This window comes from Dryas octopetala, chromosome 5 (genome assembly GCF_963921425.1).
Source record: "Dryas octopetala chromosome 5, drDryOcto1.1, whole genome shotgun sequence".
Lineage (NCBI taxonomy): Eukaryota > Viridiplantae > Streptophyta > Magnoliopsida > Rosales > Rosaceae > Dryas > Dryas octopetala.
Genome location: NC_141370.1, coordinates 13,913,744 through 13,936,983, shown reverse-complemented (window position 1 = coordinate 13,936,983; position 23,240 = coordinate 13,913,744). Strand labels below are relative to the sequence as shown.

The following is a 23,240-nucleotide window of genomic DNA, read 5'->3' as shown; positions in this document are numbered from 1 at the left end:
ACACAAACCATGAACCCCACCAACCGGAAAAAAGCAAATCCTACTCAATTATATGTGGATTATGAAGTGAGACAAACCCAGCAAAAGAATCCAATATAACTAAGACTAAACCACAGTCGTTAGACTTGAAAAAACTTTTGAAGGGCAGACAACATATCCCTTTAGTATCTTTTTATCAATTCAGAAGCTGATCATAAGCTAATAAAGTTGGCCTATGTCATTACCATGAAGGTTCTTCCTCCAGAGCACTTTATCCATGCATGGCTGTCAAGGCCTGTCTTTTAGCCCCATAAGATTTAGGAAGACCCTTCCATATGGTCAAATTGGTGCTGCATTATCGAAGGGCTCAGTACTAAATAATGCACAAATCTTTAACAAATACAAAGAATATTTGTTCCCTCCTCCCCCTTCCCCCCCTCTTATTTTATTTGAAAAAACAAACAATTGACACCATAAGAAATCTAACAGAAAGGAGACATGTTGGGTGTGCCTTTCTTCTTCTTTTCCTGGTGCAGATAAGAGGGTGGCAAGTGTGGCTAGTTGTCATGGATCATTCCTCAGTGAATGTTGCATATACATCTTTGTCAGATTGTACCTTGGATATTCTTTTCGCTATTAATAAACTGCAGCTAAAAGATTTGACGATAAATGCCCAATAATCTAAAAGTTTCTCTTAATAAATCTGTACACAATAAGACAGAAGAATAAGGAACAAAAAAACACTGCAAATAGTATACTTACTTTGCATACGACTGAACAAAACTTGTATGGAAGTGCAAGTATTTCCCATCCGTTTAGATTACACCCATTAGCTGCAGTTTAACATGAATCTCTGAACACCTGAAGAGGAAACCAGATTATTATGCTCAAGGAAAAAATTAGGGAATTTTCTTTTTCGTTTGCTCAAGGAATATAAATAAAAGGAGTGGCCAAAGCTGGGAGAAAGCTTACTTGGAGAACTTTGTGACCTGCATGTTGATTGTGGTCATCCTTACAAGTTTCATAAAATGCTACTCCTTCACAGTTCGTGTAGTAGTTTTGAAATTGTCTTCTAACATTATTGGCAATAACCATGATTATATCACTCCGTATCAGGCCTGAGCAACCTTGTAGTTCTTTTTTTTTTTAGCAATTAAGGTGATTATCAATTCGAATTAGAAATAGAAATCTGCAATTCGAGTGTTGAGTAAGCAGGCACTGACTGCCTGAGTAAGCTTGCTGCATGGTTGGCATGTTAATGATTCTGTTCTTGACCTAGAAATAGTCAAGAAAAGTAGTTCTTTTTCAGCAATTAATGCGATTTCCTCCCCCACCCATGGTTTTGGTATAAAAAACACAACAATGCAGTGCCTTCTTGTAATTCCTTACAAGTAAAGAAAAAAAATGTACACAATTACCAGGGTTTAAGGGTCTTAAGTTTTAACTTACTGATACGGCAGCGCTAAAACTCCTCTATACCCGAAAATGTGCTTGGAGAATACCCAATAGACTTCAGATGATCTGTTAATTGATCAAGCATGGAGTATATACTGTTCGAAATTTCACGTCTCTTGTCCTCAACCATAAATTCATAAACACAGCCATCAATCTCAATGGAGCTCAATGCTCTACTCTTTATGATCCCACCATCTTTTATTAGTTTCCTGATCTTCTTAACATCTTCCCATCTGTGAGCTTCACCAAATATGTTTGATAGAAGTACATAGACCCCAGAACCATGCGGCTCTAACTCCAACAGTTGTTTTAGAATTTGCTTTCCTAAATCTACATTGCCATGGATCCTACAAGCACCAAGCAAAGCACCCCAAACAACAACATCGGCCTTCATTGGCATTCCTATAATCAGCCAAATTGCTTCTTCTAAAAGCCCTCCTCGCCCCAGCAGATCAACCATGCAAGCATAGTGCTCAATTTCAGGTGATATTCTGTAAATAGACTTCATTCGTTCAAAGTAATATCGTCCCATCTCTAGAAGACCACTGTGACTACAAGCTGAAAGCAACCCAGTGAAGGTTATCTCGTCGGGCCAGATTCCACCTGCTTCCATCTGTTTGAATATCCTAATTGCTTCTGATCCACAACCATGTAATGCAAGGGCCCCAATAATAATGTTCCATGATACTACATTCTTTTCTGGTATCTGAATAAAGAGATCCATGGCAATTCCAACAGCACCACATTTTGCATACATGTCTGTAAGGGAATTAAAAAGAGTAACACTGGGTGCTATATTGCTGTAGCTAATGTAATTGTGGATTTTCCTTCCAATGACCAAATCACCAATTTGACTACAGGCTGAGAGAATGAAAACCAGGGTAGCCTCATCAGGTACCACACTTGAATTAAGCATTTTCTGGAAGAGATCCAAAGCCTCCCTGCACCGGCCTTCTCGAACATAATATGAAATCATTGAATTCCAAGAAACCACATTTTTCCGTGGCATCTGATCAAAAAGCTCCTGCGCATACTCAATGAGCCTATATTTAGTGTATGCACTAACCATCGATGTCCATGAAACCACATTTTTAACAGTCATTCGGTCAAAAATCATTTGTGCTAAACGCAAATGCCCACACTTAGCATACATATCCAGAAGAGCATTTCTCAAAATTTGATCAACTTCAATCCCACTAATCTCAATATAATGATGCACATATCTTCCCAATTCTAAATCACAGGCTTGCGAACAAACAGAAAGTAAATTAACTAAGGTGAACTTATCAGGCTCAACCCCCAAATCTCTCATCTCCCTAAACAATAAGAATGCCTTCTTGCAAGAACCCATTCTTGCATACCCACCTATCATTGAATTCCACGAAACCAGACTCCTCTCGGATATTTCATCAAATACATTCTGAGCACACCCAATCAACCCACAAACACTGTACACATTAATAAGGGCATTCTGCACGCAAACTTGAGACCCAATTCCCAGTTTCATAGCCTGACCATGAACAATGACGGCTTCCCAATACGCAGACTTTACGGCGCAAACCTTAAGCACAAAGGGTAAGGTAAACTCGTTCGGCGAAAGTCCCGAACCAACCATTTGACAGTAGAGTGAAAAAGCCTTCAATGGGTCATCACTATTCGAGTAACCCCTTATGAGACTGTTGTACATAAACTTATTGGGTTCAGGGACTTGGTCAAACACAAGCTGCGCGTAACGGAGATTGCCGGCATCGGTGACGGAGCAGAAGGATATGAGTTTTCCGAGGGTGAGGTTTTCATTGGTGAGGCTGTGGAGGATGATCTGGGCGTGGATTTGTTTGAGTTGTCTCATGGAGGAGCATTGCTCTAGGAGGTGGTGCAGGGTTTGGTGAATGGGGGTCCTGAATTTGTGGGTGAAAATGGTGGGAGTTGGAGGGAAAGTGGTGTGCAGAGAGTGACAGTGAAGGAGAGAGTGTTTGAGGCGGGAAGCAACGGTCGGGTGTTTGTGGGTGAAGAACATGGCGGTTGGGCATTTGGTTTGGGAGGAATGGTATATGTAACGGTTTTTGAATTATGATTCACTATGATATTAGGAATTCAGAATTGGGAGCGGCATTTGGCACTATACTTAAACTAGTACTATTAAGTGACATATTCATTAAAATGGTCTGATTTTAGGTTTTTTAAAATATTTTTTTACTAGACAATTTGATATATCATATTGTTAAATTGTACCCTTTAAATTAACAATTTAACAATATAATGTGTCATGTATCAAACATTACCCTCGATGTTTTATATGTTCTAAACACAATGACCATATAAACCATCAGACGTAAGTCAACTACATTTGGTCTTGCTTTGTATACAACATAAGGCATTTCAATCAAATCCTCTAATGATTCTTTCGACCAAAAAAAAAAAATCCTCTAAGGATTCCTTGTATTGGGCCACTGGCAACAGTTCAGGGCAGGAACTAGTGCTGAAATATATAAGCTTCTTGTCAATGCAGTTACAGTATGGTGGTATTTGGCTATTTGCACATATTAAGGAGTAAAATTTCGGGTCTAAATGTTACTATTTACACACAAAAAAAGAGAAAAAAAAAAAAAGGAAAATTTGTTTTCCTTTTTTGTTCAGTAAAATACAATTTAATATAAAAACTTTGCAAATCTACATTGCTTTAAGCTTCATCTCACAACAAGCCATTGGTCCCATTTGTATCTCCGAAAATTTCTGTATATGACATGATTCTTCTAATCTTTGCAGAGTTCATTTGCTGTATATGATAACAGCCAGCCGGACCCTTACAAACAAGGAAGAAGCCAAATATTGAATAGAGAAGAACCTAGTGAAAGAAACCACGAAAGGAAAGCCATTGCAGCGGATATTTGGTATCTAGTGCATAACTTTTCAGGGCAGTAGGATGCACCAGCATCAAGTAGGAACATTGTGGTACTAGCTGTTGAGCAGGCTGCAGATAGTGAGAGATATGATAAAGCCTGTGATAACAAGGACAGTATTTTCTTAATCAAGTTGTGGAAAGGGAGAGACGGTGAAGTTCTTGATGAAATGGATAAAGAGAAAGCACATACCAAGTCTCCTACGACGATGATTATAATTATTCTAGGTTGACGAGGTACGCATTTAACAAAGACAGAGTAGGCATCCACTAACACCAAAGTCATGCCCCATGGAACTACCAAACCCATTACTGTCACCAAATAACTGCAAAATCAACATGAACAATGGTAGAGTTACTAATAAAATTAATAAAAGAATTTCGGGTCACCAAGAGTACTTTCATCTACTACTTTGTTGCATGCTCGAAATAACCGAGAACATATATCAGATAACACCTGACTGACAATTCAAAATAGCACTATGCAACCCTTGCAGTCATTGAGGTAAGACAGTGCTATTGATTTTACAGGTTAGCCAAGGGGAAAAACCAACACTGTTGTCAAAGTGCCATTTGAATTTGCTTGGCTTTCAGGGATGAACATTTCTTAAACCTTGGCATTGCTAGTCCTACCCGAGAAGCCTCTTTCAAGAGATGGCAATATTTAACGGTTCCAGAATCCACACCAATAAGGCCAGTTTCAGGGAGAGGCTATTGATCAGAAGTAGGACTGGAGAAAGGGAATCAACACCAGTCCAGGTTTGGAACAGGATTAGACTTCTATACTATTAGTTTAGATGTTAGAAACATATTTCTCAAACACTTAATCAATGACTTTAGAAACATCGATACCACATACATGCAAGTCAGCCCTAGGGAAAAAAGAAAAAAAAGTCAACTGGGAGCAGTTGAAAGATCAGTTTACAATGTGATTTTCAATATGGTGAATGCTAATTTGTTTATTTTCTTTTCTTTGGACAAAAGATCAGGTTACAATTTCAAATCAGTAAAATTGGTCTACATTCTCCCATTTCCTTTTTTCAAGCACCTTAGTATACATAGCTTTAGAAGAAACTGTTCAAGCCCCCAATATTAGCACATATATACCTAAAGCTGTACGCAGGATGTTATAGCTAATGAAATCTTTCCATTATCATGAAAATACTGCCAATCAAAAGGCAAAAGATACAGTAAACCAGAGTCTTTCGTAAATTTGGCTTCCAATTGTCTGTTCCAGAGTCTTTTGTAAACCAGATTTCCCATTAAGTGCCACAAAATCGGATAATTCTATCAGGCAGCAATTAATGATCTACAATGTTCTAATTAGACTCCAAAGCTGTTGAGACTGAAAAAAACACATGTGGTCTCTATCTTGATTCAAATGTAAGCCTTCCCATGCCCATGTCTAATCAAGATTTTCGAAATTCACTAGTGAATTAGAATCCAAATATATTTATGTCTGAATTCTTATCTTCTGCATGTACAAATCTCTAAAATTAACACAATTCAATCTTCAATGATCGTTACAAAGTTGAGGTCTCAATTCTTACGAAAGTCAACAGTCGGTATGTAGCTCAAAAAAAATTGAAATTCAGAGATAATAAACCAAAACTATTCATCTGGGTAGTTTTCCTTAGCACACCAAGGTAACAAAAAAGAATTAACATCAAATTCAAAAAAAAAGAGATATGGGTATTGAAGAACAAGTCAAAACCAAAAAAGGGTTGGATGAAATTCATTCAACTAAAAGGCCAGAGTTGAAAAATTTGAAACTACCAGAAAGCTGTGTAGCTGTAGAACTCGACCTCCAAGCACATGAAGAGAAGGGAGGCAGTGGAGAATATGGTCTGGCCCATGCGCAGAGCCAAGCTTGCACTGGTGCCCAATGACCCTGGCAGCTCATCCATGCTTGCATGCAGCCTTCTTCTCTGCAAGGACTCCTCATGATTTAAAATCAGTAACTGGTCTCAGCCACATGACCAAATTCAATGAAGAACTGACTGGGAAATGAATAACTGGGGAAAAAAATATGTGGGAAAATGAAATTCTAACTAATTGTGGGAATTGGGCTTGAGAGAAGGACTTATGGGAGAGAGGAAAAATGGTGAGAGTCTGTGAATGAATCGTTTTGGTGAATTGTGAAGGAAAAGGAATTTTGTGAGAATAGAAAAGAAAAAAATAAAAAAGAAAGAAAAGTGAAAGGGACGTAACTCGTAAGGGGTACGCAGGCTTGGCTTTGGCTTTGGCTTTGGCATCTTCTCCTTCCTGGGGGGATAAATGGTTATGTTCTCCTCCGGCAGCTTGGGTCTGGTTTTGACAAATGCTGACAATTTCACCGCACCTTTGTTTTTTTTTTTGTTTTTTTCTTCTCTTTTCCTTTTTTCTTAATAATTTTTTTGGACCAATAATTGTCTAATGGCATTGAATAAATGGAAACATTTTTTTATGGGAAGATAAATGGACATTGAAATTTCTACTAAAAGACTATATAAATCTTTTTTTTTTTTTGGCCATAAAGACTATATAAATCTATAAATGCCAATAAATGGACCTCTTTTGTTTTTTCTAAAAAAAAAAAAAAGCAATAAATGGAACTTCATTATGAGCACAACTACAAATAATTGACCTTTATTCATACGAATCATACACTCATTAATAATAAAATTATTTGTATCACTTTTTTAAATTATAAATTGAATCACACTTTTGGCATAGATGAGAACTCTTTGCACGTCTATTAGAAATTTGATTTCCAATATAGTTTGGAATTCTCATCCCTCTAACAGTACTCTCCTAAGAATAATGTTTTTATAAAAATCTTGTAAATACGTGAATGTTTAAACTATAGAGATTAAAATTGAGACTGAATTAACATATAGAAAGTGATGAAATTTAGCCTTATTTTTACAGGTCTTTGTAAAACAAAGCTTTGTCCCAACCTCAACTTTTCCAACCATGTTTTTGCCTAAACCACATCATTGTTCCCATGAGCAAATATTTTAAAATTCAGATGAGACATATGTATATACACAAATGATTTAAATACATGTTTGCTGCTATGCATTCCAACTAATCTCATATAGAGTAAGTTTCTCTTATTTCAAGGTCCAATGTCTCTTTCACAGTTGGAGTTCGACTTCTTGTAGTAGAGGGCTTAAATATTGATGATATATATATATATATATATATGTAAACGTGGACTTTCAAATGTTACCACACAAAAGCATATACAATTATCAAGCATTTGACAAGTTCGGGTTCCACCCCCCTTTCCCTTTGTCTTTGCCTTTATAATATCTTGACAATCGTTCAGAGAATACCATAGGCTGTTAAGGAGTCCACACATTAAGGATTATAATATTTTGGAGCAGTGGAGGTTTGGAACATTTCCACCATGCATTAATCTTGTATGGGGCATGCCCCAGTGCGACAGCTCTCACGTGAGGTGGGATCCACAATCATGTGGATCCCACCTCACGTGAGAGCTGCCGCACTGGGGCACGCCCCACCGAAGACCCTCTCTTTCCACCATTATCATCATAATACTAAAGAAGATAATATACAACAAAAGACAATGATCATCTCAGAGCTTGTCCAATTTGGGTTACAAGAAAAAGTTCATGAGCAACACCCTTTTGATAATTTATAGCAAAATCTGATCAAACCCAGAAGAAAAAAAAGTAGACATTAATTGATTAATGAATGAATTTGATTGATCATTCAAGCTGAGCATACCACACCCCCTGGATCTTAACATCCTTTGGAACCTTGGCTCCCAAGTCAGTATCAGACGGCTGGACGCTCTCAAACACTCCAATCAACTCCCCACTATCAGGCTTGGTCTTGGTCACACTGAGCGTGATCTTCCCCTTGGACGACGCCGTGTTCTTGATGTTCTCCTTGGCCAACTCTTCCTCATCTCCTCTGCCTCCGGCCGGCAACGCAATGGCGTTGTCGTAGCCGGTGGACCCACCACGTCCCTTGGGGTCCAAGAAAGAAGATCCACGGTACGACGGGACTAGAAACTCCCCGCCGAAGTTGTCCGGTTTTCCTGAGGCCACCAACTGTTTGATGGTGAACAAGAACGGCACGCGCTCTCCCCCGGGGAGCTGCACTGTCACTGCGGCGTAGTCGATACCATCTTTCTCTTCGAACTTGACGGTGCCGTCTGGGGCCACCTCGAAGGGTCCCTCGATCTCGTCCAGGGTGTAGGTGAGTCGGGTCATCAGCTTCGTGTTCTGGAATTCGGGTGGGGCGTTCTTGCTCACTCCCTCTGCCTTCACTGTGAACGATGTTGGCTCCAGGCAAAACTTCTTCGCCGTGTACTTGCCGGCCTTGAATGCGAAGGCCTCGGACCCTCCGTCGATGGTTGGGCATTGGTTCGCGGTTCCGGTTCCTTTCACTTCAAGGTATGTCTTCGATTGGATTTCGTCGAAGGTCAGCCTCTTCGGGACTCCTTCTGCACTTGCTCCCTGTAATTAACACATGTTCATTAATCTCTGCACTTATCAATTAATTTTGTATTTGCCAGACATATATATGTTATCTTGTTAAACTCTTAATCTTGAAAATTCAGAAATCCAAGCCATCTAAACCATCAAGATTGACGATCTAACAATATAACATGTCAAATTATCTGTTACGTTAAACCACTGTGTTACTCTATATTTACATGGTTTGGCTGAGCCATGCTGAACATACAATTTATATACACAAAGTTTCCATGCACAAACTATCCATTGGGGTTCTTTTATATAATTCCAAGCACACAGCATTAAGCAAGAAATTAAGGAGTGAAAGCATAAGCATGCATTACCGAGACAACAAGGGCAGAGGTAGCAAGAGCAAAGCCAGCCATCTTAGTGGCATCTACACACTTGTGAGCCAAGTCCTTAAGATCAGATTGCAAAGAGCAAGTGAGCCGAGAATGAGCAGTTGGTTCCAAGCCAAAGGCCTTGGAAACGTTCTGAGAGGACCTGAGCTGCAGGGTGGTCCGAGCAGGCACGCCCACCTTGGTGGGTTGCATCAGCGTAGCCGCTGCTTGTAGTGAGGCTGCCATGGTTGTCACTTGGTTTCTGTCTCTCCGTGTCTCTCGAGACAGAGGCCTATTTGGAAGCCTTTTGTGTGGGACTGTGGGTGGTGGAGAATTATTTGGTGGCTTTGGTGTGAGTAAGATAACGGATAGGATCATAGGATAAGGTTTACTCTCTCATTGGTTGGATGAAGCTAATGTCATAAGAGTTATTGTCTATGCCACGTGGCAAGTTTCTATTTGGGATAAAGATATTAACTCGTGGTCACAACTTGCAAGCTCACATCCTCTGCCTTCTAGTCCACATAATCATCGACTTCATGTGTTGAACAAGACAACAAGTCTACAATCAATCAAAGCGAAAATGTGACTTTAATCATTCGGCAAACCTCTAATAAAAAAAAAAAAAAGATGGTCATGGGTTTCGAACCTGCACCTTCTTAGGTGCCAAAAACATGCTAAAACCAACTGAGCCGATTAAAAAAAGATTCATCCGTGCTCATTACCTATGAAAGGGGCAACAATATAAAAAAAACCATTACAGAGGTCAATGATTTGGAGATGGTAAAAGGATTCCTATGGCTTTTCATCATTCAAACATTGAGACTAGCTCTTTTAAGTTTTAGCTTAATTTCTTAGAAGTTTTGCTCCTCTCAGGCATCAAAAATTTGTTACAACCTTTTTGTCCACCTTGCAACTGGTCATCCAAAGCATAGCAAAAGATGTAGGTACCAATTGATTGAGTGTCGTGCAGGTTTATTTCTTAAGTTTCAGGCAAAAATATTTGCAACCTTTTCTGCTTAAAATTTAGATAGATTTATTAAGTTTCAGGCACCGAGCAAAAAGATGAGTAGCACTAGCATCCATTCATTGTCTGTTTAGATTAACTTCTTTGTTTCAGTCCAATATTCGCAACAATGTGTTTACTGTTTAGATTAATTTCTTAAATTTCAGGCACCCAATATTGTTTGTAACATCCTCCTTTTTGGTGCAACTTGCCAATAGGGTAATAAAAGATCGGTAGTCTGAGATACCCAATTGGGGAGTAAGGCCATAATCCTCAAAATACCAAGTAGGCACTGCACTGCTAATGTTGTATGAGCTCTGTATTGAGATTGTATCTCACAGACTAAACAAAGAGCCTCAGAGATTGAGAGAGAACAGAGATTTGGCTCAAAAGTGCTTGAAACAAAATCATCGGTGCTCCTCAATGCACATATAGGAGAGTGATATTGCTTTTTTCATCATTGCTACATCATCCATCTCTCTCAATACTTGAGGAGGAACACAAAAACAAATAAAAAACACATGAAAACAAAACGACTTCTGCTTCATTTTAAAGGGGGAATCGAAAACAGATACATCAAACATGAAAAAGAATACAATTTTCCATTCTTATTAAACAAATTAAACATTAAAATTTAAAAAGAAATTGTAATAGGATGAGCAGGCATTCAGAATGAGTAGGAGGTAATTGAATTCATCAGGAAAACATCAGAAAATAAAACAATCATCACTATGCCTGCCTTTTTATCTAAAAAAATGAATGAAAATTTTTATTTAAAATCATAAAAATGAAAAACAAAAATGGGTGTGATAAGGGAAAGTGGGTAGTATTCTCTCAGACAAATGCCTCGTTTTGTCGTCAGGATTTTAATGAATGAATGGATCGGACTCGTCATCGTTTTTGATCATCACAGAGAAACCCCAACAACCACTTCACAATTTCCAAAAAATAATCAAAAAAATAAAAAAATAAAAAAGAAGAAAGGAAGATACTTTGAAAAAAACAGAGCAATCATCGATGGAAAATTAAAGCCAGAATGATTAGCATATGACTATGAGGAAGTATAAAACGAACAAAACAAACGGAACAGTGAATGAAGATCTACAGCTTCTACCTAAGAATGGGACTGGTCTCCGTTATCAGTTCGTGATTCCTTTTATAGGCCTCAGTCTGGCTGTGTTTAGGGTTAGGGTTTTAGTTTTCGCTGTCCTCAAAATTACGAGTTTGCCATCTCCGTCAGAGCACGACCGTGGGCCTGTATAAATGGGCTAGTCCTACAACTGTATTCAAGACTGCAAAACTGCAGAAAGGGCAACCGTTGGGCCTACTCATGTTTTTTCTTTTCTGTCAGGGGCCTCAGGGCCCAACTCATGTAAGAACCTCTATGTATTTTATAGTCGTCCCTAAGAAATTTTTCTCTCTACCTATATACATGAAGAGGGCTGCTATTTGCACACTTTTTTTTTTTCTTTTTTGCACACCCTTCTTAAAAAAAAAAAAAAAAAAAAAAACCCTTAGAAAAAGATTTTATACCCCATTTATTTTTCTTTTTGCACACCCCTCCTGAACAAAAGAAAAGAAAAAAAAAAAAACAACAAACACCCAACACACACACCCCATCCCGACCATGCCGAGCAACCCACCACCGTCGAAGCCCACCACCTCCGGCGACCACCCCAGCCCCTCTCCGCCCCTTTCTCCTTTCTCCTCTCTCCCCTTGTCTCTCTTTCTTTTCTTTCCCCTATGCTCTCTCCCTTTCTCTGTGTCCAGCCCCTGCAATTTTTTTTTTAAAGATTTTGGCTGTCTACAAGGCGAAAAGAGAAAGGGAAGGAGAGAAAGAGGAGGGGCTGGCTCGGGGGGATGCGGCAGGGGTAGAGGAGCCGGAGAGGAGGGGAGGGCTCAGGGGGAGGTGGTCGGGGTGGGGGGAAGAAGAAGAGAAAGGTGTAGGTGGGGTGGGGGGAAGAAGAAGAGAAATGGTGCAGGGGGTGGGGAGAAGAAGAAGAAGAATAAGAAATGGTGCAGGTGGGGGTGGGGGTGGGGGGAGAAGAAGAAGAAGAAAAAAAAAATGAGGATGAGGTGTGTGTGTACGGGGGGGATGGGGTGTGTGGGTGAGGAAATGAGGAAGAGAGGTAATTAAAGAGGGGCAAGGTGGTTTTTTTTTTTTTTTTTGAAAGGATTTGTAAAAAGAAAAAAGGGTGTGCAAAGAATAGCCCTCTACATGAATAGTTGAAAATGAATATGATTCATAATGCAATGTCGAAACGTGCCGAGTTTGGTTGGTTGCCTGAAGGGCTATCTGATTCAATCAACTACGTAAGGCGTAGCACATACTCTTTCTCTATCCATGGGTAGGGATGCACACGGTTTGGTTAATCGAACTAGAAGCCATTATTTATATCCAAATTGAAATTCTCCAATTGGCCATTTTCATAACCGTAACCGAAGCTAGGCAAAATTGACAGGTTCAGTTAACCGAAAATTCAGTTTGGTTATCCAATTATCCTGAAAACCCTAATACCCTATACAATATCCTAAACCTTATACCCTAAATCCTAAACTATATACCCTACCCTATACCATATACTCATATACCCTATACTAGTTTACTCTATACCCATTACCTTTACTATTATACTTTATACCCTATACTAGTACACTATATACCCTATAACATATACCTTTAACTATAATTGTTTTAGTATATATATACAGGGCCCTTCTAATAAGGGATCCCTCATTTAGTGTTAAATGAGGGATCACCCTGTGTGGCCCACACGAGTCGTTTTGTGTTAATCTGAACCATCCATTTTTTACATCTCAATTTATAGATCATCCCTGCAAAAAAGCAGCCAAATCGAAAATCGTTTACCCGTTCGATTAAGCAGTCAAAGTTTAGGTGTTTATAGAGGAATTTGTTGTTCGTCCATTTGTTTTAAACTTTGACCGCTTAAACAAAAGGGTAAACGATTTCCGATTTAGCTGATTTTTTGCAGAGATGATCTATCAATGGAGATGTAAAAAATGAACGGTTCGGATTAACACAAAACGACCGGTGTGGGCCACACAGGGTGATCCCTCATTTAACACTAAATGAGGGATCCCTTATTGGAAGGGCCATGTATATATATATATATATCCTAGTAGTATAGTTTATACTTTATAGTATACGTATATACAAACTATGAATTATATTCTTATAGTTTAGTATATAAGACTATAATTCATAGTTTGTATATACTATAAAAAGAGTCTTACGTACTAGTATATTTCATAGTTTATAGTCTTATATACTATAAACAGAGTCTTATATACTAGTATATTTCAAAAAGAAGGTTCCTTTCTATGTTTCAGTCTTGCATATTCACATTGATCGGAGTAGAAGCAGAAACCAAATTTTGAACAACAAATTAACAAATGCCACTGAATTAAATCCAATTCTTACAAAAGAGGAGTTGGAAATTCAATGTTTTGCAAGTTGAAACACACAAAGAATCGTAGAACCAGTTGTTTATTACAGTGGTTAGATGAAATGGAGAACCAATGCCCACAGAGGGTAGACTAAGAGAAGGATAATGCCGAGAGTGTTTGATATTCCATGTCTTTGCGTGAAGGAATTTCTGAATCCACCGGATGCCCGGATGTGCTCTTGCAGCAGGTAACAACCGATGAGAAGACATATCATGACACCAACCATGCTGTCCTTCAAGGTGTGTGCAAAGAATTTTGGAGCCACAACCAGAAGAAGGATCAATGAACCCGGCATCTCCAGCCAATCTGCAATGAAAGGCATTAAAACTCTTCCTTTTTCTCATAAGTACTATTGCATGTGTGTATTCACTATTCACAAGTATTGGGAAGAGACAATCATTACTGATACATGCACAATGTCATGCTTTCCCGAAAGTCAGGGCAGATGTTGAGTTGTGACTTTTGAGATATAGCTGTGTTATTGTGGTATGCAAAAAACTGTGCAACTTGAATGACAAGGTAGAAGCATTTGATTGCTAGCTTGTCAAGTTAAATGTAATTCATCTGTGTATTTTGTCTGTTAGAATATAACAATTTCTCACTCACATCCTAACAGCTTCAGATTTTGGGGATAACAGTCGAACCAATAAAATTTACCATCATCCAACTAGTACAGCTACAGACACTACAACAACTTAGAGGTACTGTATATGTTTTAATACCTGATCTCATATGTCGGAAAGACTAATAGCTACAGGGTCTATTATTGGTTCAATTCAATGTTCATACGAAGGGTTGAAATTGAATTCAAAAAGTGCAGCAAGTGTAGAAGTTTCAACTCTTTGGTAACTTGAAAAAAGATTGTTGCTACATATAGTTTTTGAATTAAGAATAATCCAAACAAACATATATCATACATACACAAACAGCATAAAGTTGCAAAGAACCCAGCATGTAAACTTTAGACTAAGAGTTAAAATTGTAAGAAGGTTTAATTGGCAATGACAAACTTCGGGCTATTAAAAATCTATACTAATAAATTTGTAATCAAGCCGAGGTTATAAAGAATACGAAATTTGGGGAAAAGCAGCATAACTATATAGAACTGCAAAAGAGAAACAAAATCAGTGCAGTTACTTGAGCCTATACCTGGGAAATGTCTTGGGAAGAAAAGCCTTAGTACAACGGCAATAAAAGCAATCCATTTTCCAACCTCTCCTCTGATATATATTGAAGCAGAATTTGTCAATAAATTGAGTTTATTGATAAGAAAAGAAGGATATAGAAGGGAACAAGAAAAAGTGCACCAATAAGAGAGATTATCACCTTAGGAAGTTGAACAGCACTGACGGAAGACTGAAGAAAATGTAAGGGACTAAAAGTGAAGTCAGCATATTTGTTCTCCAGTTTGTTCGATCCAATATCAACAAATATCTGCAGTATTGAAAATGCATCTTAAGAGACAAATTTTGTACTAGTGAATAAAGTCTAACCTGGAAATTATGGGGCTAAAGCTTACCCTCAAAGGAGGATGTTAAGAAGAAATCAAGCAACAGACACACACACTTTTGGAATTGCTAACTGATCATTCAATCAATTTAGGCAAGTGATAGGACATCTCAGACAGGGTACAGTGATTAGTTTTTAAGAATTGAAGCCCCTCCATCATATGGTTTAAATCAAGGGTTATTATTAGGAAAAAAAAGGAAAATATATTCTGAATTACAAAATTTAAACTAACTTTAAGTGAGAAAATAACACCACCAAACTCCATGACTGTCCATAACAGTTACCGTTCCTCATTGTTTCACATCATTTTGGTATCCATCATAACCACATGCTCGAAATCTAGTAAAACACCATTTAAGTATTAAAATTGGGATGAGAATTTCATGTAAAGTTTATATCTCATCCAATAATGTAGGCCATGGAACTAGAAACTCATACCTCCATCAATTTTTAGGAAGAAATTGGGCAGAATAAGTGCGAAAAAGTCCAAGCCAGAATAGCAAATGACAAGTCTATGATGAAATATTAATGCATAGGTTTTATTTGTATGATATAAAACTTCAAGCCTATACTTAAAACTTCTTCAAATCCTTTCCATCGATACCCAGGCAGAAGATAATCTCTGCTTTAAGTGAGAAGTGAACATGTATTACAATAGACATCAGAATGGACAAATGACTGTGTCAGTTGTCTAAGTAGTATGGTAGGGGTTGGCTACAAGTTAATCTATTCGAAATTATTCCTGGTTAGTTGAATGGGTAACCATTTACTATCAACTTCAGCACAACACAAAGACCAAGTAAATTAATCAATGCTTACTTGTTTATGTCAATGCCTTTCAGGACTATAGACCATATAAATACTTTAGAAGATATGTAATTTGGGTGGGAAACATAACCAGGTCAAGTTCTGACAGAGTGATAATGGATCTTTCAATAGTATAGAGTGGCCTAAATCTGAAAGAAAAATAATTAAATTATATGCAGGAAAGTACTCAATGTATATATGTCCTAAACAAAGAAAAAGAAAAGAAAGTATTATATTAAAGAGGAAGATTATAAAAAGAATCGGTTTTTGACTTTCCCTTTTAAGCAATTAGAATATTAACAAAGTTATACATCAGATCAGTATCACATTTTGCGTTGGACACTAATTCTCTTACAAGCAATAACATGTAAGCTTAATGTCACTTTCCCAATTCCAGTCATTAACAAAGTTGAAGCAAATAAAAAGAAATTAGATCAAACACAGAGAGAGCATAAGATTAATTAAGAGCTAATGACAGCTACCCACATAAACACTAATTGGGTACTGAGCACTGCAGACGCCAAATACCAAATTTAGAGAGTGAAAGAACACTCACATGGCAGCAAAGGAGGCAACCCATTTGAGAAAAGAAGTCCCAAAACCCAACCCACCAAGCTTGGTGGCATGATTGATGAGTCTCTTGGCGGCAATCTTAAGCTCATTGAAATCCGAGTTTATCAAGTCAGTGGCAGCAGGGTCAGTTTTCATAGCCAAGTACTCCATCCTCCCCATAATTTGCTGCTTCAGATCTCAACTGTGAAGTTAAGTGTGTAGGTGGTGGTGGTGTTGTACATCAAACCAACACTTTTTGAGGTTTGGATCTGCATTTATGGGATTGCAGGTAGGTAGTTTGTGTCTTACGGTACTTACTGTGTGGGGGGGTCCCCATGTTTTCAGCTCACACTCGCTGTCTGAGGAGATTCAGGAGAATGTAAAACGGTTCACGAAGTTTCGGATCCCTCCAAACTGTTTTTTATTCTTTTCATTGGGTTCAAAGACTGTTGTACCGCGTGGACGCGCCAATTAGGGACCACGCTGCACGGGGCTGCCTACTCACTACTCACTATTGCTGGACTGCATTCAAGTCAAATGTGGATCGAATGGGTATAGTGAGAAATGTTCAAAATATTATAAACCCTAAACATCCACAATTCCACATACAAGGGCAGCAATATTATAAATATTTCACATTTTTTATTCAACAATTTTTGTGGCCCAATTACATTTGGATTGTTTCAGTGCAGGTTTTTCACTTGATGAAGCCCAATAGCAATGGGTGAGACTTTCAAGCATAACTGGGCCATCCCCTTAACCCAAGTTGGGTATTGATTTGTTTTGCCGGACATGTCCATTTGTTGAATGGTTGTCCAACTTTCAAGCCCAATCAAATCTTCACTCTCACTAAAAAATTTTGTCCTTTGAATTTGCAGCCAAAATGCACCAACAGATTTAGGTAATTAACATAGGTTTTTCATCAAAATGGTAGTAAAAGAAGAAAACACTTACAACAACTAAAGTATAAAAAAGACAAAAAAATAAGTTTAATAAATAACCATTAATGAAAACTAATTGCTAAAAAAATTGTCAAATAACATAGGAAAGTTAAAATTTTGTCTAAATTAAAAAAAAAATTAATAGACTAATAAAAAAATGAAGTTTCAATGATGTGTTGGAGTGACTATCAAAACAAAGGTAGTAAAAATGACTCTTCATTTTAAGTTTTAACGGTAGGTAAAAATGGCTCTTCAAAGTAACATCTATACTACTAAAAGACACCAATTTAATTGAGAAGAATAACATAGTAAATAAAACAATTGACCAAATTTTTTTTTAGAAAAAACAAAAGAAAAAAAACACACCTACTCAATAAGTTTTTCTCTTTAAATTGTAATTCAACCACTAGAAAAAGTTTGTGTGCAATACATAAAGTATAGGTAAAAAGGACTTTTCAAAGTAACATGTAGATAAAAATGGGTCACTTTTCAAAGTGACTATAACACTATGTGAGCATGTCATATGGTGTTATCAATTTATTCAAATTATAATACGTGTACAATCATCTATATCTAAAATTCTAAACCTTATGCAATACTCTCAACAAGTATACACGCATTATAACTTTAGTAAATTAATAACATCACGTTAACATGTCATGTAGTGCTACAGTCTTACACACAGGGGTGGAGCCAGAATTTTTTTTCTAAAGAGGCCAAGAATTCAAATATATTTACTTGGGGCTATTATATAATTTTTTTTCTAATTAAAATTTTCAGAAAAACTATAAACATTTTTAAAATTTTTCTAAAATATGTATAGAGCTACTGCTACATATAGGTTGAAGGGCCGGGCCACCTTAGATTCACATGTCCTCACCTGCACACAATTTTTTTTATATATATACATAAGAAAACTTTGAAAATCTCTTAAAAGTAGCCTGTAGGTAAATCAAGTAAATTATTTTTTTAATAAGATAAACCGAGTACGATTTGAAGAGCCATGTTTTGTTATTTGGTCCAGAGATGCTCTAATGCTACCTTAATTACTCTCATCCAAACTTTTTTCCCGATTAATGCAGAAATGCAATCCCTCTACTTTGGCGTAGGGATAATATATTTTAAAATGCAAACCCCAATGATCATAGAAACTCTAATAGACTTTTGGTCTCTTATTATGTAGAAAACCAACACTTATTAAGCTTATGATCAAATGAGTAGATGGTCCCCCTAAGTTAGAGAGGTCTACTTGACTCTTATCTCTCCAAAGAAAATAGTGAATCTTTGTTTGACATAATTGAAACATCCTACACAATCTATTAATCATCATCATGGTCCAAGAAACTTGTGCCCCCTTTGCTTGACTCAATCACTTCACTTTGTCCATGGCATTTCATCAAACACAAAAGGGCCAGAGAGTACCAAGTGATTATGTCTGGAGCTTCCAAAGTCATACGACTCATACCAACTATTTTTCAGCTTTGAATCGAAAAAGCAAAAGGAGCAATGAAAAGTTTGCATTTGCACTGTATATAACACTTTTGCTTTCACCATAATAATTAACAACAAACATTTCATGTTGGCCCAAAAAAAAAAAAACAACAAACTTTTCATATTTCTCATGTAGTCATGTGAGAATTGAGATCATGCAATGCCCATCACACTCATCACCTCAAAAGTTGTGTTCTGAATACTGAAAAAGAATTGGCCAAGAATATCCAATCAACAAAATCATTGGTGAAAGCAGCGTCACCTACCCGTAACCCAACCCAATCCAAATGACTTAACTTTTATTCAACTTTTTTTCTATTTTCCCAAATTTACGTGGCAATGAACAAAATGTGGGACCGAGGGGGTGATCCGGTGCGGGAAGCCCTTATTGTTGATGATGGTGTCGCCGTCCTTTTCTCGCATCAACGACGGTTGGTCCGTGCGAATCACACACCTGGGTCTTGAACTTGCACCCGAACCTCCGGGTCAACGAGTTTTTCCAACCCGAACCCGGAGCGGGTTGGCCCGGTGGCTTGTTGTCGATCTTTTCGATGACCTTCTTCATGTTGGAGCACTCTCGCTCCAGCTGGTGCACCCGCGTCCTCATGCTATCCATGTCCAATCGTAGCACCTGATTCTCCCTCACTGCCGCCCTCCACGTGCCACCGCAATCCTCCTCACGTGCCTCACCGTTCTCCTCCTCCTCCTCCTCTTCCTCGTCATCCGCTTCCCTTCGCAACGCCGAGGGCCTGGCGGGGTCCGGCGGTGGAGCCTCGGCGGCGAGCAGAGTTCCGGCGATAGCGTGGCGGAGCTGGAGCTGCTCGAAGAACAGCACTTGCACCACCGCGCGTAGCGGCAATCGCTCGTTCTGCGCTGCGTGCGTGCACGCCTCGAGCGTGAGCTTCTGACAGTCTAACACTCCGGAGATCTTCTCGCGCTCTGCCTCCGATATCCATGGATGAGCCTGCAGAGAAATTAACAATTCACTAATTCAGATTTCGCAATTAACATCATCTTAATCTTAATATGAAGCTTAATTTCCGAAATCGTATTGTATTGTATCGTATTGTGTACGGACCTTGAGATAAACATCGACGGCTCTGTAAAGACCGTCGTCGAAGAGCCGAGCTTGTTCCGGTAGCGTAATAGCGAGGTTGTAGAACCGATCCGGCTTCAGATTCGCATCGGAGGCGATCTCAGATAGATACTCATCGATTAATTTTCCGACGAGCATCAACGACGGCGATCTGACATTTTCGGCGGTAGCGTCTCGATCATCATCATCATCATCATCTACGCGTTCAATTCCAATTCCAGCTGAATTTCTCTCATCCAAGCCGTGCAAGAAGTAGCCTAAGATCCTCTCCACGCAGTCCACGTCGTACAGCGTCTCGTTCAGGTACGAGTAGCTCGGAATGAGGAGGTCGTCCAAGGTAGCTTGCTGGAGCCGCGAGCCGATCTTCTTCTCCAACGCGGCTTTGCAGGATTGCGATGCGCTTAAGATGTTGGCGGTTCTCAACAATCCGAAGACAAACCTCGTGGCGGTAGAAGGTCTTCTGGAGCTCGAGCTCGAGCTCTTCTCCAATGGAAGATTGGAGATTATCGTCTCCAAAAGCTCTCTCTGTTGGCTCTCCGAAGCTAAAGACGACGACGATGACGTGGACGATGAAGCTAAAGGCTTTCGATTCGTTCTTGAAATTCCAGGAATGTATTTCTTAGCATAACACATCAAACAGGTCTCCACCATGTGCAAGTTAAGATCCCCAGCTTTCATGGCCAGAATCAATCGCTTGAAGAAAGGCAAGCTCAAAACCACCAAATCTTCAATCCACGAATCTGGTTGTTTGGCTCTGGAATTACCTTTTCTTCTTCCACCACCGGCGTCGATCCCATTCCACAAAATCTGCTGTTTGGAAGAAGAAGAATTATTCAGTCCTTCGCGAACCGGCCAGCCAAACAGAGTCGGATCGGCGGAGGTGGCTCTGGAGGCGACGGAGTCGATGCACCGTTGCGTAATCCCCAAGGTCTCGGCGAGTGGCATCACGCGCTCGCAGGACTTGAGGGCTCTGAGGGAGTCCTTGAAGCTCTTGAGCACGGACTGAGAGAGAAACCTCTCCGTCTTGGAAATGAGGTTGTCCTCCGCGTACTCTTCCGTCATCTCTAGAAACTCTCCTGCACATCGGAGAGGTGCCACGTTGGATGAGCTAAGGTCGATCTTTACGCCGTAGCAGAACTTGGCGGCGATTTCGAAGGTCTCGGAGCCGCCCGGGAAGTCCGAGAGGACTATGTGGCACTCAACTTCTTCGATTTCGTCGTTGTCGCTGTGATTTTGTTGGTCTTCTTGGTGGGGATGTGATGGGTTTGCCTCTTGCTCTGTGATTAGGTTGTGAAGCTTCTGACTTTTCGACATGAGAGGAAACTGAAGTGACAATCAGAAAGCAAAAGCAAACACTGTTAGTTGAATTCATAGCCATGGAAGTTGAAGTGAAGTGAATGTGTTTGGTTTTGGTAAAGCTATGCTGACCTTGTGAAGATGAAAGGTCATGTTGTCGACTTCGATCACAATGTCGCTTGGCAACCCAGTAGTGCAGAACCTGCAAGAATACATTTTTGAAGAGGATTTTAGTGAACCAATGCATTGTTTTGAAGTGGGCATGTAGTAAAAATTTTAAAGGTGAGGTTTTGAATGAATGAGAATGCAGTAATCGATCTAACTAACCATGCTTGGCCTTTGGAGCTTGGTTTCTCATCAGCTTCTGCAATTATCTCCATCAGTAATGTCTGTCTGCCTCTGCAAGAAGAAACCCTTTTTGGTTTAAGGAATTAGAAACCCAGATCCATGGCTACCAAATACCAGAAGCTCAAAGCTTGAAAGAGACAAAGGGGGAAAGAGACGAATGAGATAATGGGATGATGGGATTGACTTCCTTCACTTCAAGTATTGAGCAACTGAAAAAGAAAGAAAGGATGGGATGGAATTTGGAAGGAGGAAAATCCTTTTTGGTGTGATGGTTTTCTCCGAGGAACAATTGGGAAACAAGAAAGAGTATAGAAAGATTGAAAAGAGAAAAGGAAGGATTGGAATCCAAGTAATCTCAGAGCGGACAAATAGAGCTTGAACAAATTTCGAAAAAGGGATTCAACCCAATACCATCATTGTTTTCTTTTCTTTGAAGAATCTCACTCTCTCACAGTCTCAGGCTCTCTATTAGCTCCCACAGTCCCACCCACTCCGCAGATCTTTCTCTCTGTCTCTCACCTCTAATTCTGAAAATAGAAAAATGGGACTTGGAAAAGGTAGGATGTCTTTGAGCCTTTGAAGGAATTCTTTATTTATTATTAATATCTTTTTATTCTTTTTGAGACATTAAAAAGACCACCACCTATTAGACATTAGCCAAAAAATGCATTGCATGACAACTGGAACTGGGTCTGATTGCTTTTTTGCGTAAATGATGGAATATTTTTATTGAATTTGATTATTTCGTAATCTGGGATTCAGTTTGGGCTCACTTTAATGACTCCATGTAGCATGCTGCATATATTATATATATAATTCATTCTTTTGATTCGGAAGAAAAGAAACAGAGTCCACCAAGGCACCAAACCAGACCATTTTACCCACCAACCTCACCGCTCCTTAATTACAACCTTATTATGAGTCTAATTCTATACCCTTTAATTTCAAATTGGATTTTGGTAGTGAATATCTTGATTAATCAAGAGTGTTAGAGTTATGATTTATGAGCTACTTGGTGTGGTGGGCCATTGCAAATTGGCAACTGCCCCCACATGAGTTAAGACTATGCACTGTAGTCACCCTCGCAATTCAGCCGGCCCTCATCAGATATTTGGATTTCTTGGTTCATACTTGGAGCTTGTGAAAGAGTGTATTACAAGGACTGTTGTATTTGGTCTTTTTGGTGAAAGTTAAAAAGGAATAATGTTACACAACAAAAAACAAATCTTAACAATGGTTTACTTGTTCATATATGAGTTCACTATGAATATTGTTTAACTTTGACCAATAAGACTAAAAGTTAAGAATTTTAACCCTAGGACATTGTATGCCATACAATTACTATTTTTAAAGATTGGTTTCAACTCTCTCTTAGGAGTTGGGACATAGAATGTTAACAACGGCTGGATGTGGTTGTATTTGATGAGAAAAAAGTTTATTTATCACATGTGCAAGCATTTTATATGTATATCTCTTACATCACTTGTTAGGAGAAAAATAGTGATAATAAATACACCGTTATATAAAAATGTATTTGTATTCAATGCAAGGACAATTCAAACTTGTTTTCACAAATTTAT

The 23,240-nt window shown here is 38.8% G+C and overlaps 4 protein-coding genes, 2 non-coding genes and 1 pseudogene across 9 annotated transcripts; all 7 read right to left on the bottom strand.

Moving 5' to 3' along the window:
* Positions 1-289: 289 nt before the first annotated feature.
* Positions 290-3,587, bottom strand: LOC147284575 (pentatricopeptide repeat-containing protein At2g22410, mitochondrial pseudogene; annotated as a pseudogene). Of its 2 annotated transcripts, none has more exons than XR_015122265.1 (4): positions 1,429-3,587; positions 952-1,254; positions 742-840; positions 290-629 (listed from the first exon to the last, which is right to left on the bottom strand). The product of XR_015122265.1 is annotated as a pentatricopeptide repeat-containing protein At2g22410, mitochondrial pseudogene, transcript variant X1 (transcript). The 2 variants fall into 2 exon arrangements; XR_015122266.1 differs by having other exon boundaries at positions 290-623.
* A 312-nt stretch (positions 3,588-3,899) lies between these two features.
* Positions 3,900-6,573, bottom strand: LOC147284574 (CASP-like protein ARALYDRAFT_485429). 2 transcript variants are annotated; one of them, XM_086242970.1, is made up of 3 exons: positions 6,110-6,573; positions 4,527-4,659; positions 3,900-4,405 (listed from the first exon to the last, which is right to left on the bottom strand). In XM_086242970.1, exons 1-3 carry the CDS (start codon positions 6,238-6,240, stop codon positions 4,280-4,282), a joined length of 390 nt encoding a protein of 129 aa, XP_086099096.1. In that variant the 5' UTR covers positions 6,241-6,573; the 3' UTR covers positions 3,900-4,279. The 2 variants fall into 2 exon arrangements, with proteins under 2 accessions (XP_086099096.1, XP_086099095.1); XM_086242969.1 differs by having other exon boundaries at positions 3,900-4,433; positions 6,110-6,567.
* A 1,320-nt stretch (positions 6,574-7,893) lies between these two features.
* Positions 7,894-9,470, bottom strand: LOC147284573 (oxygen-evolving enhancer protein 1, chloroplastic). The gene is made up of 2 exons (XM_086242966.1): positions 9,150-9,470; positions 7,894-8,805 (listed from the first exon to the last, which is right to left on the bottom strand). The coding sequence occupies exons 1-2, from the start codon at positions 9,390-9,392 to the stop codon at positions 8,050-8,052; spliced, it is 999 nt and encodes a 332-aa protein (XP_086099092.1). The 5' UTR covers positions 9,393-9,470; the 3' UTR covers positions 7,894-8,049.
* Positions 9,471-10,819: 1,349 nt separating this feature from the next.
* On the bottom strand, positions 10,820-10,890 carry LOC147284572 (small nucleolar RNA Z105). Its single transcript, XR_015122697.1, has one exon. It is a non-coding gene; the product is annotated as a small nucleolar RNA Z105 (small nucleolar RNA).
* Positions 10,891-10,981: 91 nt separating this feature from the next.
* On the bottom strand, positions 10,982-11,068 carry LOC147284571 (small nucleolar RNA SNOR75). The gene has a single exon (XR_015122740.1). It is a non-coding gene; the product is annotated as a small nucleolar RNA SNOR75 (small nucleolar RNA).
* Positions 11,069-13,540: 2,472 nt separating this feature from the next.
* LOC147284570 (cold-regulated 413 plasma membrane protein 2-like) lies at positions 13,541-16,885 on the bottom strand. Its single transcript, XM_086242968.1, has 4 exons — positions 16,493-16,885; positions 14,947-15,054; positions 14,770-14,840; positions 13,541-13,926 (listed from the first exon to the last, which is right to left on the bottom strand). The coding sequence occupies exons 1-4, from the start codon at positions 16,666-16,668 to the stop codon at positions 13,673-13,675; spliced, it is 609 nt and encodes a 202-aa protein (XP_086099094.1). The 5' UTR covers positions 16,669-16,885; the 3' UTR covers positions 13,541-13,672.
* A 2,211-nt stretch (positions 16,886-19,096) lies between these two features.
* On the bottom strand, positions 19,097-22,323 carry LOC147284569 (Phototropic-responsive NPH3 family protein). The gene is made up of 4 exons (XM_086242963.1): positions 21,640-22,323; positions 21,445-21,514; positions 19,999-21,339; positions 19,097-19,884 (listed from the first exon to the last, which is right to left on the bottom strand). Exons 1-4 carry the CDS (start codon positions 21,690-21,692, stop codon positions 19,306-19,308), a joined length of 2,043 nt encoding a protein of 680 aa, XP_086099089.1. The 5' UTR covers positions 21,693-22,323; the 3' UTR covers positions 19,097-19,305.
* Between the last annotated feature and the right edge of the window lie 917 nt (positions 22,324-23,240).

What these genes read in the sequence shown, in the direction of transcription:
- LOC147284569 (XM_086242963.1), bottom strand. Translation starts at nt 21,692, where the DNA reads ATGGAGATAATTGCAGAAGCTGATGAGAAACCAAGCTCCAAAGGCCAA. An exon ending in AGCTCCAAAGGCCAAGCATG is followed by an intron (nt 21,515 to 21,639) that starts GTTAGTTAGATC and finishes GTATTCTTGCAG; the next exon opens with GTTCTGCACTACTGGGTTGC. An exon ending in CCGTCGATGTTTATCTCAAG is followed by an intron (nt 19,885 to 19,998) that starts GTCCGTACACAA and finishes ATTTCTCTGCAG; the next exon opens with GCTCATCCATGGATATCGGA.
- LOC147284570 (XM_086242968.1), bottom strand. Translation starts at nt 16,668, where the DNA reads ATGGGGAGGATGGAGTACTTGGCTATGAAAACTGACCCTGCTGCCACT. An exon ending in GTGCTGTTCAACTTCCTAAG is followed by an intron (nt 14,841 to 14,946) that starts GTGATAATCTCT and finishes AATATATATCAG; the next exon opens with AGGAGAGGTTGGAAAATGGA. An exon ending in CTTCCCAAGACATTTCCCAG is followed by an intron (nt 13,927 to 14,769) that starts GTATAGGCTCAA and finishes CTTTCATTGCAG; the next exon opens with ATTGGCTGGAGATGCCGGGT.
- LOC147284574 (XM_086242969.1), bottom strand. Translation starts at nt 6,240, where the DNA reads ATGGATGAGCTGCCAGGGTCATTGGGCACCAGTGCAAGCTTGGCTCTG. An exon ending in TACAGCTACACAGCTTTCTG is followed by an intron (nt 4,660 to 6,109) that starts GTAGTTTCAAAT and finishes TTGATTTTGCAG; the next exon opens with TTATTTGGTGACAGTAATGG. An exon ending in TCATCGTCGTAGGAGACTTG is followed by an intron (nt 4,434 to 4,526) that starts GTATGTGCTTTC and finishes TTGTTATCACAG; the next exon opens with GCTTTATCATATCTCTCACT.
- LOC147284573 (XM_086242966.1), bottom strand. Translation starts at nt 9,392, where the DNA reads ATGGCAGCCTCACTACAAGCAGCGGCTACGCTGATGCAACCCACCAAG. An exon ending in CCTCTGCCCTTGTTGTCTCG is followed by an intron (nt 8,806 to 9,149) that starts GTAATGCATGCT and finishes TGTTAATTACAG; the next exon opens with GGAGCAAGTGCAGAAGGAGT.